Source organism: Alexandromys fortis, unplaced genomic scaffold (genome assembly GCF_014885135.2).
Source record: "Alexandromys fortis isolate MF-2015 unplaced genomic scaffold, M_Fortis_MF-2015_v1.1 scaffold_197, whole genome shotgun sequence".
NCBI classification, from domain to species: Eukaryota; Metazoa; Chordata; class Mammalia; order Rodentia; family Cricetidae; genus Alexandromys; species Alexandromys fortis.
In genome coordinates this window covers 757,890-775,662 of record NW_026068072.1, presented here as the reverse complement: position 1 = coordinate 775,662, position 17,773 = coordinate 757,890, and the positions used below count along the sequence as shown (strand labels likewise).

At 53.7% G+C, this 17,773-nt stretch overlaps 2 protein-coding genes across 6 annotated transcripts in view; one reads left to right on the top strand and one right to left on the bottom strand.

Moving 5' to 3' along the window:
* Acacb (acetyl-CoA carboxylase beta) overlaps nt 1-8,006 on the top strand; it is a 106,017-nt gene extending 98,011 nt beyond the window's left edge. For all 4 annotated transcript variants that reach the window (XM_050121055.1, XM_050121054.1, XM_050121056.1 and 1 more), the window contains 8 exons: nt 703-799; nt 1,610-1,745; nt 2,513-2,690; nt 3,102-3,214; nt 4,915-5,069; nt 5,640-5,810; nt 5,928-6,064; nt 6,623-8,006. In XM_050121055.1, coding sequence (XP_049977012.1) covers nt 703-799; nt 1,610-1,745; nt 2,513-2,690; nt 3,102-3,214; nt 4,915-5,069; nt 5,640-5,810; nt 5,928-6,064; nt 6,623-6,749 — 1,114 coding nt within the window. In that variant the 3' untranslated portion in view covers nt 6,750-8,006. The remainder of the gene's footprint in view (nt 1-702; nt 800-1,609; nt 1,746-2,512; nt 2,691-3,101; nt 3,215-4,914; nt 5,070-5,639; nt 5,811-5,927; nt 6,065-6,622) is intronic.
* A 7,136-nt stretch (nt 8,007-15,142) lies between these two features.
* The window catches only part of Foxn4 (forkhead box N4), a 15,893-nt gene continuing 13,262 nt past the window's right edge, over nt 15,143-17,773 (bottom strand). For both annotated transcript variants that reach the window (XM_050121175.1, XM_050121176.1), the window contains exons 8-9: nt 16,299-16,685; nt 15,143-15,399 (exon numbers count right to left, since the gene is read on the bottom strand). In XM_050121175.1, coding sequence (XP_049977132.1) covers nt 15,143-15,399; nt 16,299-16,685 — 644 coding nt within the window. The remainder of the gene's footprint in view (nt 15,400-16,298; nt 16,686-17,773) is intronic.

Genomic DNA, 17,773 nt, shown 5'->3' with positions numbered 1-17,773 from the left:
GTGGGGATAAAGGACAGCCCAGAGTGACAGGTAGTGATGTCATAGTCTCATCTGAGCCAAACTCTTTGGCACTTGGTGCTGCTCACCCCCTCCCCAGTTTTGAGTACTGGAGATGGAACCCAGGGCCCCATGCATGCCAGGCAAAAAGCTGTACCATGAGCCATATCCCAGCTCTTTGGTTTTAATTTCAAGTCAGTATCTTGTGTAGCCCAGGCTGGCCTTGGCTTCCTAGGTAGCTGGGTAACAGACCTATGCCACCAATCCTGGCTTGCTTCAAACTTTGCCCTGTGTAACTTAGTTCAGCACCCAAGCTCCGCAGTGTGCAGCTGCTGGCCACGCGGGATGATTGATGTCACCATTTAGAGCTGGGGTGTAGCTAGGTTGCAAAGCACCTGCCTGGCACATGCAGAGTCCCAAGTTCCATCCTATACCACAGAGGGGACTCTGAAGCTGAACGCTGGGAACTGTGTGTGTTTCACACTTGACCTCTTAGATGCCTAGCCTGAGGTTCAGTACCACGCCGCCCTGACTGTTCTCACCCTAGCAGGGCACCTAGAGCTCTCCCCACCTCTGCCTTTCAGCCAGCTCCCCAGTGTACCCCCAGTCCCACCTGGAAGTGCCTGCAGCAGGCTGGGTAGACGCTGGGGACCTGAGATCTCACAGGGCAGCCTAGTGCTAAACTCATGTGTGCTCACCTTGCAGGTTGGGGGGCATCCCCGTGGGGGTGATTGCCGTGGAGACTCGGACTGTGGAGGTGGCTGTTCCTGCTGACCCTGCCAACCTGGATTCTGAAGCCAAGGTGAGCCAGGAGCCATGACCACTATGACCACTGCTGACAGCCCAGAGAAGCTTCTGCTTCCATGTTCCTGAGAGCCAGGGAGCAGAGGCCTCCAGCAGGGATTGATTGGCCTGGGGGCTCTGCCTGTTGCCCCTTCATACCTCCGTGGGACACATAATATTTTATTCCAGGCTTCTTACCTGGGTGGTAAAGGTCCTTTGTGTACCCCATCCCCACTTCCACTGTACTGCTACAGGGATCTGCAGTCCAGCCTAAACCAGTGTGGTGACAGACTGTGTATGAGAATAGGGGGAGTTGTTGAGGTCCAGAGAGTATGGGTTTGGGGTTCCTAGGGAGCCTTGGCTCTGGAGCATGTATAAGGGTACATGTTCTCGTAAGGGTTACTGTGGTAATGAGACACCATAACTGAAGCAGCTTGGAGAAGAAAGGGTTGAGCTTACTCTTCCACATCACTGTTCATCACTGAAGGACAGGAACTCAGACAGGGCAGGGGCCTGGAGGCAGGAGCTGATGCAGAGGCCATGGAGGTGATGCTTACTGGTTTATTCCTCATGGCTTGCTCAGTCTACTTTCTAATAGAACCCAGGACCAGCAGCCCAGGGATGGCCCCATCCACAGTGGGCTGGGCCCTCCCCCAATAATAATGATTAAGGAAATGCCCTACAGCTGGATCTTATGGAGGCATTTTCTCAGCTGAGAAATGTTTCTCTGGGTCAAGTTGACGTAAACAGTAGAGGACAGTAGAGGCTGTGACCACTGGCCCTGTTGTGTCCAGGGTTACTGTCTGACTTAAGTGACTCTGTGTCCCAGATCATCCAGCAGGCGGGCCAGGTGTGGTTCCCAGACTCTGCCTACAAGACAGCACAGGCCATCAGGGATTTCAACCGCGAGCACCTGCCCCTCATCATCTTTGCCAACTGGAGAGGCTTCTCGGGTGGCATGAAGGGTGAGTGCAGCCCCTCCGCATCCCTCCACTGGGTCTCTCAGCAGTCGGGCAGGTCAAGTAACCAGCTGGTTTATAGATGAGAACTGAGCATGAGAAGCAGGTGACTTCCTGAGGTCGTGTGAAGGGCAGGGCAGGGAGGTCTGCTCTGCCAGCTCCCTGGTGACGTGGGTAGTTTGTCTTTCTGTGTGGGAAGGTGAGGAAGGCATATGGCCATCCACAACCGTCTGGTTGCGCGAGCCCCTCTAAGTCACCCGAATGTCCAGAGAGATAGCAGTTCCCACTGGCTGCTGAGGAAGCAGCTGAGGAGGAAGAGAGGCACATGTGTATCCTTGAGAGCTGGGTGACTTCTCTGAGTCCCCAACCCCTTTGTTTGTGAATGGGGACCCTGCAGTGAGGGTCCCATGCTCTGGTTCCACACAAGGCACTGATGCTGGCCAGCATTGCAGTGTCACCATGTAGGGTATGGGGACTTGGAGGGGCCTCCCCGTGATTCAAAGCAGGGACCTATGCTGTGGGGGTTGTGTATACAGGATACAGGGGTGGGCTGGGGCATCTCACTCAGAGTTGGAGGGGATTGGAAAACAGCAGACCCTGCGGTGTTCACAGATGAGGACACACCCATGCACTGCCCATGGTCACATGGCCCTGAGGGAAGGAGCTAGACCCAGCCCAGCCCCCAGCTTTCCCTCGGCAGCCCGGGCTGAGAAGGCTGTAGGCTTCATGGATGGGTCACTGGGGCCTGTCCTAAGCAGGCCTTCGCTTTGCAGACATGTATGAGCAGATGCTGAAGTTTGGAGCCTACATCGTGGACGGCCTCCGGCAGTACAAGCAGCCAATTCTCACCTATATCCCGCCTTATGCCGAGCTCCGTGGGGGCTCATGGGTTGTCCTGGACTCCACCATCAACCCCCTGTGCATCGAGATGTATGCCGACAAAGAGAGTAGGTGGGTGTGTCACTCAGGGCCTTCTCCGCAGAGCTAGTTAGACCCTCAGAGGGCTCCGTCCGGGGATGGGCAAGAAGCTGGGTGGGCAGCACGCACACAGAACCTTGACTCCCAGGGTGGTGGGCGGAGATAGGGAGGCCCTGGGGCTTGACGAGCTGTCAGCCTGGCCAAATCAGTGAGCTCCAGTTCTGTGAGAGACCCTGTCTCAAAAAATACAGTGGAGGGCAAGGGAAGACAGCTGACATTGACCTATGACTTTCACAGGCTTACACACACACACACACACACACACACACACACACACACACAGAGTCATAATACTTGCCAAGAAATAAGAAAAAGGAGTTGGGGGCAGGAGAACAGTGAGACCCTAGCCCCCTCCCCCATACCTCTCTTCTCTTCTCTGTTCAGGGGCGGTATTCTAGAGCCGGAGGGCACTGTGGAGATTAAGTTCCGGAAGAAAGATCAGGTGAAGACCATGAGAAGGATAGACCCGGTGTGCAAGAAGCTCGTGGCACAGCTGGGTAAGTGGGTCATGCAGGCTGGCACAGGCGTCAGAAAGCAGAATGAGATGAGTCACACACAGCCGTCAAACCAACCCAGCCCCTTCCAGACATGTCCACAGTGAGATGTCTCGGCAAAGGGGCCAGGAATAAACATGAAATTACCTTTCAGAGCCTCTGTGTTCAGAGCACAGCCCTGTCTCTGGAGCCAGGGTGGAGCATTCCGCGTGGCGTCCTATCCACACTCACAAGCTTCGGGGGCGTTCGCCCCGTGATCCCACAGTTCACTGTTCCACAGGCATAGCATGAGATAGCAGAAACATTTGGGGCCCACAGAGAACACCGGAACTTGGATAATTATAATGTCTCTTTAGAGGACATCATGTCCTCCCTGGGCAGAGATAAATAATTTTTATCCATTGTATTTGCTTCATTCTTGATCTTTGATGCCACTCTCCCCAGATGTCCGTGTAGTGGCTATTATTCTTTTAAAAACGGCAGGTGGGGTGTGTAGACGAACACAGGATAGACGAGACACACGCAAAAGGAGGAGACAAGACACGCGGCTCCCACGTGGGTGCACTTTAATGGGGGGGAGGGGGACACGATAAGGAATGGGTGTGCGAGACACACAAGGGTAAAAAGGACAAGAGAGTGAGACCTCGTGGAAGCTCGCTTCTTAACGGGAAGCGCAAGGTTTCTGGGAGAAATGACCCGCACCTGAGCACACCCGCGTGCGCAGGTGTTGGTAATCCAGGAGGAGTCTGGGAGCTGTAGTTTCCAAAGGAACAACAGTGGCCATGTATGTAACTGTGCGGCCCGCACGTCTGTTACAGCGTGCACTTCCTTTGGGTTCACCTCTGATTTGGGTCTACACTTCATGACTGGGTTTGTGTGGAACTGGCATTATATCTTGAAATGTCTCTTATCTTTTTTTTAATGATTTGTTATATTTATTGTGCATACACTGTTCTGAGCATGTTTGCCTACAGCCAGAAGAGGGCACCAGACCCCATTACAGATGGTTGTGAGCCACCATATGGTTGCTGGGAATTAAACTCAAGATAGTCAGTATTCTTAACCTCTGAGCCATCTTTCCAGCCTGGTTTCTTTCCCTTTTATTACATCTGTTTTGTGTGTTTGTGCATGCCCGTGCCACAGCACACGTGTGGAGGTCAGAGGACAGCTTGTGGAAACTGGTTCTCTGCTTCCACCACATGGGTCCCGGGAATCAAACCCGGATCATCAGGCTTGGCACGAAGCACCGTTCTCCAGAGTCAGCTCTCTGGCCCCTTGGGATTCTAACGCTGGCTTTCCTTGTTATACACTGTTGTCTTCATTCCTTACTACCTGTTTTTCCCGGCAGAGCTGTGTTGGTTTGTGTGTTTCCAGAATCTGTCCGACGTGTCTGCTACCATGGAATTAATATGTCCCCCACTGTTTTAATTATATATCTGCAGACAGCAGCTGAAGCCTGGACAGGCCTGGGCCCCCCCCCCCCAGGAGCTGTCTTGGGGCTTTGAGTGTATTTCTGAGGCTACAGAACTTGATTTAGAAGCAGTGTTGGCATGGCAGGCCAGACTATCACAGGGCAAGGCCTCTTGTTCAGTTTTGTGGCTTTTCAAAACAAGCAAGCAAACAAGCAAACAAACACAGCCCAACCCCACATGGCCATCTCTCACAGCCTCTGAAGTCCTGACCTGATGTCTGCTCACCTGCAGGGACAGCCCAGCTCCCTGACAAGGACCGCAAGGAGCTGGAGGGCCAGCTGAAGGCCCGAGAGGACCTGCTGTTCCCCATCTACCACCAGGTGGCAGTGCAGTTCGCCGACCTGCACGACACGCCCGGCCAGATGCTGGAGAAGGGAATCATCTCGGCAAGTCCCCAGAGGCCACAGGGGACCCAGACACAGAGGAATGCATAGGGGTTTGGGATGGAGCCAAGCTGGGGCTCGGAGGGCACTCAGGACCATTCAGTCTCAGTGTGTCAGCAGGAGCCTGCAGCCTCTCACCCCGAGGAGGCTCAGGTTTTGAACACGCTGGAGTACCTTGAGTGTGTTCAGATGGCTTAGTCTGCAGCTTCTGTGAGGCTTGAAGCCTTGTTTGTACTGACACTGGCCTGTGACCGGCTCCTAAGAGGACAACCTCGTCCACTGGCCCATGTCCATAGCTGGCTGGCCAGTTTTCTTTGGGGAACCAACCTGAGATCGAGTTTTGTGCCAGCAGAGGTAAATGTGGACACCGGTTTGATTCAGAGGCCATGCCAGGCACTGAGGGTCCTGCAGAGCCCTGCTCTGTGTCTCCCTCAGGAGGAGCTCGGTGCCCTATGCACAATATTGCCGCTTCTAGGATGGGGTGGGCACATGTCAGGTAGCCAGCCTGGGGCCCAGAGCTGAACAGTTCCTGCCCCCTCCCCTTCATGGGTACTCAGCTGAATCTGTCCACAGGACGTGCTGGAATGGAAGACTGCACGCACCTTCTTATACTGGAGGCTGCGCCGGCTGCTGCTGGAGGCTCAGGTGAAGCAGGAGATTCTCCATGCCAGCCCCGAGCTGAGCCATGAACACACACAGTCCATGCTGCGACGCTGGTTTGTGGAGACTGAGGGCCCTGTCAAGGTGGGCCTGAGCAGGGAGAAGGGAGCGGTTGCATGCAGGCACGGGGCATAAGGACTGTCAGCTCTGTCCCTCAGCAGCATTCCCACCTGAGGTAGACTCTACCCATTAACCCCCCAGGCCTACCAGTGGGACAGCAACCAGGTGGTGGTCCAGTGGCTGGAACAGCACTGGTCAGCCAGGGACGGCCTGCGCTCCACCATCCGTGAGAACATCAATTACCTGAAGCGGGACACTGTCCTCAAGACTATCCAGAGGTGAGCAGCATGCCTGTGGCCAGCCTCTGGCTCACTGGCCTGCCACAGTATCAGGATCAGGCCCAGCCGCAGCCCAGGGCGATTACCCCCCCCACACACACACACCAGAACTGTGGTCCATGACTTCTTGCCTCATAGCTAGTACCTTGTTGATTAGAAGGATGCCCATCGCAAACCCCAGGGCTGAGGATGCAGGCTCCCTCCCTGTCAGTATTTCCTAGTCTCCAAGGATGTGGATCACAGGATTCCTGGTCCTGTTTCAGGTGTGAAGCTGGGTGGGGCTCAGGTGTGTCACACCTAGGGTCACACAACCAGTGACTGAATAGGGCTATGCCACCCTGAAGCCTTCTGCTCCCTACATCAGAATCCCCCCACTACGGGACTATTTCTCCCTTCCCCCTTCCCCCCACTCCAACCCCATTCTCTGAGTGAACACAGCTGGAGGAAGTTAGAACCCTGGGCTCTGGTCCACCCAAGAGAAACATGTCTAGACAAGGACACTGCCACCTAGAGACCACAACTGGTGAGTGACCCACCTGTCTCTTCCCTTCCCTGTAGTCTGGTTCAGGAAAACCCAGAGGTGACCATGGACTGTGTGGCGTACCTGAGCCAGCACCTCAGCCCGGCTGAGCGGATACAGGTGGCTCAGCTGTTGTCTACGATGGAGAGCCCGGCTTCCCCCTGAGGTACTCTGGACCACGGGAACGGCCATACGGCAGGCCTTCGCAGGACCCTGGGGCTTGTTTTGGGAAAACCCACAAAGCCATCCTGAGCACTCTACAAATGCAGCTGCTGTTCCTGACCAGCATCTTCCTGGACAAAAGGCCCCTGTGGTTCTGCCGGGCAGGCACAGCCTCCCCTTCCCTGGGAACCCGAGGGTTTGTCCCAGTGGATAACTCCGAGTAAACTGAACCAGGCACCCCGAGTTCTTGTGCTTTGCCTGGAATGGGGGTCCAGTGTCTCGGCTCACTATCTCATCTCAAGGCGCTTGCACACTGGTTCACGCTCAGCAGCTCTTGTCCCTCAACAGAATAAATGTGCTAAAGAAAACACCAGAAAAGACCCAAGAAAACCTCTTTTTGTGACAAGGCTTATCACGATACTTAGTCAGCCAAGCAAGGGCAAAAACAATTTCCTTTGTTCAATTAAGAGAATAAAATGGCATTTTGTTCTCCAAGTGGCCCTCCTGAGACAGGAAGACCGTCCTATGGACGAGCTGGTTCCAAAGATGAAGAGAACAATGGGTTGGATACTTGGTGTCCGGCAGAGCTGGAGGACTCCTCGTGGCTCAGCTCCCAGGCTCTGTTAGCCTTCTCTTCCCAAGTGGAGCAGGGACTGGACCCCATGCCTCCTACAGATTGGCCACCCTTTGGGTACCAAGTACCCTCCTGCCTGAGCACAGAGAAGCTGTCCCTAAACACAGCCAGTGTCGCCACTTCGCCCCTCCACTTCCTCATCGTGTGCCTTGATACCGTGGCGGGAGCCACTGGCTCTGGGGCTGTGCTGCAGGCACCCCGGATTTGCTCACGAAGACTGCCAGCACCCGCAGGCCCCACAGCAGCAGGGTCTGAGAGAGATATTCTATGCCAGTGACAGAGGCCGGGGATGTCAGCCACCACCTACTGTCCTTCTGGGCAGTGTCTGATGGCATGGAGCATCACCCCGGGCTGAGGCCACAGTCACCCAGGGAACCGGCTGCAAGCCAGGCTACTTGAGGTTCCCCAGGTTAAAAGAGAAAGGCCCAGCCACCAGCCAGTGACAGCCCTGGCAGCTGAGGGGGGCTGGGAGGAGTGGAGATTCTGGGGGATGAAGGGCTGTTCTGGGCAAGGCCCTCTTGGCGTTGGAGGAGAGCCCAGACTGTGAGTAGCTGCTGCCCTGACCGTCCACTTGAACTGAAGAGGCTGCCGGGAGATCAACAAAATAAACTATTTTTTTGAAGGAAGCCCTTTGACTTTGACTTATTCTGTGGACCAGAAAACCCTGACAGGTAGAGGGGATGGGAGGTTCTCCACTGTTCTCAAAGTCTCCCTCTTTCAAACATCAGAGAGCTTTCTGTACGAGCACTAAGTGATGAAGGTCCAGGCTTTCGCCCCCTTTCCATGCCTTCCTATCAGATGAGGGGGCATGGCAAAGCTCAGAGAGGTCAAGACATTCACCCATGGTCTCACAGGGCAGACTGGGAGGTGTGTCTAGTCTTGACTGCCCTTCCGTATGTGACACACGGCTGTGGTGTGTCCAGGCGCCTGCACTACACTTGAGGACTGATTGTCCCTGCGGTTTCACCCTACACAAGAACCTTGAGCCTCCCACAGTACTGATCCACTCCTAGGGACCCTCAACAACTATGACTTTTATTCCGGTCCATTCAGCATCTTTCCGAGGGGTGGGTGAACCAGAGTTCTCCAGTGCCACTGGGGAGAGAGAACCTGTCACACACGCAGGGCAAGGAAGAGGCGCAGGCCTGTCCGTAATTTTTGGATCTCTGAATCAAGCCATGCTTGAAGCCAGAGGAGGCATTGGAAACTTAATCGTTTTTGTGTTTTGTTTTAAAAATGCTTTCCCTAGTTCGGAGAGGACCAGCAGCCCCATCCTCAGATGGCTCAGCCCAGAGGCAGCAGTTACTGTTTCCTAAGGCCATTCTGTTTCCGCAGATACCCAGGAAGGGCAGTAAGCCGACCCAGGCTCTGGAAGGTGGGCAGGGGAGGGGCAGGGAGAGGGAGATGGTTAGGCAGACTTCTGTTGGGTCCCAGACACACCTAATTGCTGTCACTGTAAAGATGCTGACATTTAGCCTGTGGGCAGTCAGTTGCAAGCTCCATTGTCCCTGACAAGGCCAGTACTTCCATTTTCCCCTCAGGGGACTTAGCCACTAACCCCAGGGGAAGGAAGGAAGGCCCAGCTACCACTGTGTGGACAGAGACCTTGTTGCCCAGTTCAGGCCCATACAGAGGTGGCGACTGACTGATGCCAGGCCTGGTCTTTTCCTGTGTAGTCCGTGGATGAACCTGGGAGAATGAGGTGAGGAGCCTTTTGTCTTCATTCTCTCAGGAAAAACCAGGCTCAGGTGGTTGGGGAGTTAGCTCAGCGGTAGAGCCGAGCATGCCACAGGCACTTATTCTCCGCGCTTTGACAATCTGTCAGTCTCTCAGCTGCTGCCCACTGCAAAAAGAAGCCTCTCTGATGAGGGCGGGGAGCTGCGCTCACACCATGGATGTATAGATAGCTGTGTCCATCTATCTATATCTTAGAAAGAAGATAGAAATATGTTCTCCCCCGGGGCCTATCAGCTTCCCATGGTGCATGACCCAGTTAATGGTTCCAGGCCTTGAGGAGCACACCTTAAATCTGACAAGAAAGGAGCTGGTGACACCCATGACATTTATGTTACCATTGTACCTGTGGGTGTATCTTGCCAGGCTGTTGTATCTCACAGGAGTTCAAACTTTAAGTTGATTAGTTTTCTTGCCCAGAGTCCACATGACGCCTTCCGGCACTGCCAAAGCTAGCCAGCACAGAGAACACTTCCAGATCAGCGCCAGCTGGATTCCCCCATGGCTGTCCTCAGCAATAAGGTCTTGCTATCAAGTTCTGGTGAGCACCCAAGAAAAAGCAATTGCCTGTATTATTTGGTTTGGGGTGTCTCTGGGACCTCACAAGCCAACTAGTCAGAGGTTGGTAACCCAAACCTGACACTTTTTAAAAAGCACTTTTTACGTCTTGCAAAATGGAAACTCTGTACCTATTGCAATGAATTCCTATTTCCTGACTCCCAGCCCCTCCCCACCGTATTTTCTATCTTTGGACTTTGGAATCTCATCACTGAACTCATACTCCCTTATTTTGCTTAACACAGTGTTCTCAAGCTTGCTCCATATTATAACGTGTCATGATTTCCGTTTTTTAAAGATATTTTATTTATTTATTATGTATACAATATTCTGTCTGTGTGTCTGCCTGCAGCCAGAAGAGGGCACCAGATCTCATTTCAGATGGTTGTGAGCCACCATGTGGTTGATGGGAATTGAACTCAGGACCTTTGGAAGAGCAGGCAATGCTCTTAACCACTGAGCCATCTCTCCAGCCCTGATTTCCCTTTTTAAGGCTGAACAGTGTTCCATCATGTAGCTAGAACACATTAGTTTATGTACTGCTGTGGGAGGCTGCAGGTTGCTTCTGCCTTGTGGCTATTGTGGATAATGCTGGAAGGGAGCAGAGACCATCTCTTCAGTCGACTTTCCCATCCCGTTCCTTTGGATCAGCCTGAAGTAGGTCACTGCTAGCTCGTACGGGAATTCTCTGCTGTCTTTCAGAGGAACCTCTGGGGTTTTTAGTACCCAGCGCTGAGGTTCCAGAGTTCTGCCTTCACATCTTTTTTTTTTTTTTGTTTTGTTTTGTTTTGTTTTTTGTTTTTGTTTTTTTGAGACAGGTTTCTCTGTGGCTTTGGAGCCTGTCCTGGAACTAGCTCTGTAGACCAGGCTGGTCTCGAACTCACAGAGATCCGCCTGCCTCTGCCTCCTGAGTGCTGGGATTAAAGGCGTGCGCCACCACCGCCCGGCCTCGCCTTCACATCTTTGCAGCCCTGCACATGTTTCCCGAGAGATTCCCATTTTTTTCTTGATTCAGATTGTGTGCTGATAGCCATCCAAAGAGATGGGAAGTGATTTCAACTCAACAGTGTTGGCGGGGCTGGAGATATGGCTCGTTAGGCAAGAGCACTGGCGGCTCTTCAGGGAGGACTCAGGTTTGGTGGCCGGCACCCACTTGATGCCTCACAACTGTATATAAGTCTGGTTTCAGGGGATCTGACACCCTCTTCTGGCCTCTGCAGCTTCTATACAGATGTGGTACACACACATACATGCAAAACACCAAGACACATACACTTTTTAAAAAATTGCTTCTAAATAGTTGGACCTTTTAACCTGCTATGTCTGCTGTGACACTGTGACCACAATATCTGACAGAAACAGCTGAAAACACCAGATCTGCTTTGACTTGTGATGTCAGCCCATCAGAGCTGGAGAGGCAGAGCACTTCTCCCTAGAGCAGGAACCAGGAACCTTCCACATCCCGGCCCTTATGACCTTCTGCCAGCCAGGCCCCAACTCATACCAGTTTCACAGTCTCCCATCCCACTGCCAGCAGCTGGGAGACAGTTCTCAAGACATGAGAGACACTCCAGGTTCACACATCACAGAGGCCAGCAGCCCTGATGCTCAGGACTTTGCTTCCACTCCCTGCCCATCCCACCTCCCACACTTCTCTCCCATCTCGCTCAATTCCAGGTCAATAATGCTACTCCCAAGGCAGACCCAGCCTGGTGGAGACAGACCTTCCCAGAGGCAGCCAGCTCACCCTCAGCTTGGAGGAGACTGGCCCGTCCATCCTCTTTCCTGGCTTGCTCTGAGGCTGAACTGGGGAAAGCTTGGGGGTCTGCTGCCATGGGATCTGCCTCACTGTGCCAGCAATGCCCCTCTCTGTGCCAACAATGCTCCCCGTGACTTCTTGTGCTCTTTGCCTTTGCTCCACTCCCTTCCTTTGGTTTGTTCTTAAATTTAGCAGAGTGCTTGCTAAAAACTCAGATTGGCCGAGCATAATGGTAATGTACCTGTCATCTCAACACTGGAGAGCCTGAGACAGAAGGATCGTGAGTTCTAGGATAGCCTGGGCTACATAGCAAGCCCCTGCGCCAAACAAAACATAAATTGTCCTTGGTCTAGTTCCCCATTCATGGTCTAGAGAGTTATTCCTTTTTAAAAAAATTATTTTTATGTGCATTGATTTTTTTTTTTTGCCTGCATGTATGTCTGTGTGAGGCTGTAGGGTCTTGGAACTGGAGGTACAGACAGCTGTGAGCTGCTATGTGGGTCCTGGGAATCAAACCCTGGTCCTCCAGAAGAGCAGTCAGTGCTCTTAATTATGAGCCATGTCTCCAGCCCTGAGAGTTGTATCTTGCCCAGAACGCCATGGGCTCAGGAATTACTAGTCATCTATGAGCTTGGCAAGCTGTACTGGCTAACTTGTTTTTCTTCAGTTTGACACAGGCTACTGTCATCTGGAAAGAGGGAACCTCAATTGAGAAACTGCCTCCAACCAAACACCTCATAAATAAGTCTGGGGGGCATTTTCTTGATTAGTGATTGATATGGGGAGCTCAGCCCACTGGATGGTTAGGTGGTGCTGCATGGGTGGTCCTGGTTCTATAAGAAAGCAGGCTGAGCAGCCAGGGGGAACAAGCCAGTAAGCAGCATCCTCCATGGCCTCTGCATCAGCTCCTGCCTCCAGGATCCTGCCCTGCTTGAGTTCCTGTCCTGACTTCCTCAGTGATGGACAATGACCTGTAAGTCAAACAAATCTTTCTCTCCTCCAGTTGCTTTGCCCATGATTTTTATCACGTGACAGAAAGCACGGCTTCTATGCTTACTCAGAGAAGCTGGCCAGTTCCAGAAGGTGGGCGCATCAAGAGAGAGGCCACTGATGATGCTGGTGAGGGACAAAGACCCCTCAAGGACAGGGAAAGCAGGAAATAAGTGCCCAGAACTAAGCTGATGGCTCCGTCTCCTGCTATTGCTGCTGCCTGGGCACACTGCTGGCTGAGTAGAGGGGTATGCCAAAGGACAGGTAGGCACAGCTCGGCGGACAAAGTGCCATGAGGGTATGATGGGCAGTGGTCACTGAGTCGCCCTATGTCACGTCGGCTACTCATTTGGTCTCTCTCTTGTCCTTGAACTAAGAGGCTTGGAGACCCGAGCCCTGGCATCACACCACAGGACTGTCTGAAAAGGTCTTTTGACCCCACTAGTCCACTTCCAACGGTTAGCAGGTCGCTGGCCCTTCTTTAACTCCCAGCAACTGTTGCTGGGCAAAGGGCAGGCGCCGAAAGACCCGGGAGTGAGTCCTGGGACAGAAGGGACCTCTGCCCACTTAGCTTCTCTCAGCCCCAGTGCACACCAGTAACACCAGTATGACTGCCTTTCTGTGGCTCAGTAACACAGCAGTTTAAAAGTGGCAGGTTAATCCTCTTACTGAAGACCAGAAGTCTAGGGGTCTCACTGGGCTAAGATCATGGTATCAGCAGGGCAGAGGGATCATCAGCTAGTCACAAGAGTGCCCGGGGACATGATGCCTCTATTGGTTGAGCCTGTGTCTCAGGGTATGGTTGATTGATAAGCCACAGTGTGGGGGCCTACGTGCTTATTTGGGCTTGTCCAAGCCACCATTTCTTCACCGGCAAAATGGGGTACAAAGTTCTAAGCCATGACTTCCCCAAGGGCTGCATGAGTTCATCCCTGGCCTAACATGTCACGGATGATGAAAAGGCCATACTTTCCTCTGCCACACTGTCCCCAGCTTGCAGCAGCCCCACTTGAACCTGAAGCTGGCCCATGATGACCCAGCCCCCCTCCCAAACTCTCCGAGCCACTGCTTTGGGAGTTGACAATGATCTAAACTCATTCCCAAGATGCTCCCTGTCAGGTGTTCATTCTGAGGGACAGTAAATGCAGCCATGTGAATTTCATTCACTACCTCACCCCTCGGGGTCAGATTCAGTGGGAACGCGGTACCAGAGGACTAGCTTCCTGTGCTGTGCATCCTTGTTTTCCTTCCCCTGCGGCCTACATGAGCCACACAGCTGCTGTTCCACCTTTATTAACAGTAAACAGTTACTCAGATCTACACCTACAGAGTCTTGGCACTGTCCGCAGATGGGGTCTTAACACTTAAGCAGCCTGACTTATGGAGGGCACTGGCACACAGCACCTGAGCAAGGCTGGCCAGAGGCTGGGCTGCATCGTCCAGGGACGGGAATGCACACATGGTGTGCTAGGTAAGGGAAGGCCTGGAAGATGGCCCTTGAACACAATGCCTTACCTTGCCCCTCCAGACAGCTGACCCACCGGCTGGTTCTTCTGAACCCTAAATGTGGGGTCAGACGTTAAGGTGGGAAAGAGCAGGCAGAGGGGGCCCCCAGCCCCCACCCCTCTTCCCAATGACCCACCTGCCTATAGAACCCTCACTTGTAAAAATCAATCATGGAACAAGAGAACAATGCAAGAATAGACACAGGCAAGAAAAGGCAGCCAGCGCCAGTAATATTCCACGTGGTACTGCTGCACAGGGTGAAGGATGCGCAGGGCTGGAGGTTCATGTCTTCCTGTCACCAATGTCCCACACTTGGCACAGACAGGTCTCTGCCTTTTCCTCCTCAGCCCCTCAGGCCTTAGAGAGATCCTCTCCAAAATCAGTGTCCCCAGGAGTAGATGTGAGCCATGATTGAACGCTGAGAAAAAGATCTGGCCTAGTAGGAAAAAGGCCCAGTGCTTCCCAGAAGCAAAAGTGCTTGTTCATTCTCTGAATTGCAGGGCCGCAAGAGCCTGCCGGGGTCTACCTTAATTGCAGGGCCGCGGGAGCCTGCCGGGGTCTGCCTGAATCACAGGGCTGCAGGAGCCTGCCGGAGCTGCCTGAGCAGGCTGAAAATGTGATTCGTGGTCACCAGGAAGTTAGGATTGCTGAGTGGTGGGGGATCTGCCAAGAGTCTCATTCCAGGGACCTCACCTGGGGTCACAATAAATATAAATAAATTTACACATGGTCCCAGTGGTCAGTATAGTCCTGGAAACTCCAGGAGTAGTGGGCAGGAGCCCATGGAAGGGGCCAACCGTCTCACCTCCAAGGCAGGTCCAAGGCTGACCAGGCCCTTCTCTAGCCTTGGGCCATGCTCTGAGGCACCAGCAGAGGTTACTTCCCTGGGAGAACATGTGTGATCAGAGCGTTCCCTCCTGAGTCTCTGTGATACACCACTGTGTCCCAAGGTGAGCGGTTAACCACCCAGGGCCTGCCAGCATTGGCTAAAGAGAGCCAGACTTCAACATGGCTAGGCAGGCCCTGTCTCAGAACCTCCAGCAGAAGGGGAGATGGATGGGGTGCTTGCCACTCCCCCATCTTCTGACTTGGGTGCCCCGGAAGTGTCTCGTGGTAGCATGGGGGGAGCAGGAAGAACTAAGCATTGTCACTTCCTTGTCAACCAGCAGCTGGAGACACTGTTGAGGCCGCGGTGCCTTTCTCCAGGCCGGCCGTTCACAGCAGAGCTATGGGTTTATTCCCTGGAGTGCCCAGGTACTGAGCAGAGGTGGCCACTGCCGGCGCCACACTGTCTGGGGTAGAGTATGCAGCATAGAGACCGGTCACCTGCACATCGGGGAAGGACTGGTCGCCACTGCCAGAGACAGGGGTCAGGCTTGGGGCCCCCAGGTCACAGCCAAGTGGGGAGTCTCCGAAGGCCCCCAGAGTTTCCAGGCTAAAGCTGTCTTCCTTCACCTCTTCCCAAAGGTTACCTTGCAAAGACAAAAAAATCATTTGGGTAAACTGGCTTAGGGCCAAACAGCCCTGAGTTCAAATTCCCTTAGGGAAAGAGGCAAAGATAGTGTGTGGTTTTGAGGTTTTGCTTTGTTACAAAGAGGGGAGAGGAAGCAGAGCTCCAACCCTGGTCTTCCTCCTACTGCTGTGTGTCCCTGGGAAAGCCTCTGAGAAAGCCTCTGGGAAAGTCTCTGAGCTGTGACATAAGGTAGAGATGATCCAAATGCCCACCTCTGAGGTGAGACCAGAGATCATGAGTGGAAAGGATTGGGTTCTTATTGGGCAGCACCACCAAGATCAAAGCCAGGAGGATAACGCCACTTCCCCTTCCAGTCTGACTCTCTCTGGTCCAGGGAGAGAGGAGCAGGGAGGTGGCACGTGCCACGCAACTGTGGCAGATCTCTCAGCTGATTCTCCCTACCGGGGGACAGGACATGGGCTGGGCATGCCTGTTGGAGGTCAGGTGAGTTGGGTGCCTTCGCTGAAGCACACAGTACCCTGGTTGGTCTCTCACCTTTGACCTACCGAAGGGGGCACTGTGCTGTAGTGTAACCTCCCCCTGCCAACTTAGCATGCGTAACTCAGAAGCAATTACTGAAAAAAGTTTGAATAGTAGGCTCAAACCCTAAATCTGTCAGTGAGTGGCCAGGGGACTTAGGCTGGTGATAACTTGACTTCTCTTTGCTTCAGTGGCCTCATCAGAACAAGGACATGAGATGGCAGGGCCTTGGGACTATAGCAGATCATGCCTCAGAAGTCCTTGGCTGGTATACAGCAGGAGCTTAGTAAGTGTTTAATATGTGGGGTGCAGGCAGACTGCTGCTGGGCTCCCATCTCTGGCTCCAACCCCATCCCACCCCCATCTCTTGCATCTCACCCTGGAGAGCGAAGTCCATGATGCTGGGGTCCAGGGCGTCCACCTCCATGTTCATGTCGGTGCTGATGTTGAGGAAGTCTCCAGGAGGCCTACCCATGGCTGGCTGGGGGAGAGGCCCTGGGCTGGGTAGGGCATGAAGAGGCGGGGACTGGGCTGGTGCCGGTGAGTCTGGGGCCAGGTGTGCCTGTGACTGGAGCTGGTGGTGCAGGGGGACTGACTGCAGGGACAGGCTCATCAGTGGCTTTGGTGGGAGTTGGGAGATGGTCAGGCAGCTGTGGGCCATGGCCACGGTGGTGGCGTGAGTCAGCACGGGGGCCTCAGGTTCCCCGGGTTTGCCAGGACGCCGGCAGCCTTCCGGCCGGTCTGAGATAAGCTTGTCCAGCTCCTCTGCAGACAAGTAGGATATGTCACTCAGAAGCCCCTGCTGTCACCAGGCCCTAAGTGCCTGTGCCACCACCACCCATGTGAATTGAGCAGCCGTCTTATGACTGTCTCCTCTTCTATGAGACGGCTATGGAGATGTGATGTCATCTCAAGCCATTAAAGGCAGGAGTGAGAGTTGCCATGAGATCCTAACAGCCCCTCCCCTCCAGATAGGACCTAACAGCACACATCTGTGGCCCAGAGACTTGAACTGAACTCTCGCCAGCCCCTCGGGAGGGACGAAGGCCCCAGGAGACAGCCAGCTTATGGAGATCATCACTCTATGTACAGAAACAACACTGACAATCATTGCTGTGGGCTAAGAGCTGGATCCCTTTCCGTGGGAACGGACAGAAGCAAAGGGCAGACATCACCCTTTTCTAAACAATGTGTGTGCACCACAGAGCACACGCCAAGGTCAGAATACAGTCTCAGGCGTGGGGCTTTGCCTTCTGTCTTCCTTGAGACAGGCTATCCTGTGGCTGGCTCACCCTTCTCCACCACCCATCTTGCCAAAAGGAGCTCTAGGATTACTGATACGTGCTACCACACCTGCCTTTACCTGGATCCTGGGGATTTGAACTCGGGTCCTCGCATTGAAGTATGTGTTTTTCCCACTCGGTCATGGCCCCAGCCCCAGAAATCACTCCTGTTTGGCTGTTGCCTTTGTCTCCTTGGATGCAGCACAATGCTGATACTGGACCATAAGGGGTCTAAGACCTAGCCGGACCACTAGAGAGATGAGAATCTAGAAGGCCCAGGATCCCACAGCAAGCTGAGACCAAGGCCCAGGAACCCTGGAATAAGTACTGGGCTGGGCCCTCCTGCCCTTTCTGCCAAAGCCCTTCTCCCTCTCACTCAGTGGAGCACTGCTGCCCCACCCCAGCCCTGTCACTCGGACCTGAAGTCACCACTTCAGCTAGATTGTCTGACCAGTGAGCCCCAGGGAGCCTCCCGTCTCTCCCCAGCACAGGGCTCACAGACACATGGTGCCACGCCCAGCTTTTACATAAGATATTCTCTCTCTCTCTCTCTCTCTCTCTCTCCCTCCC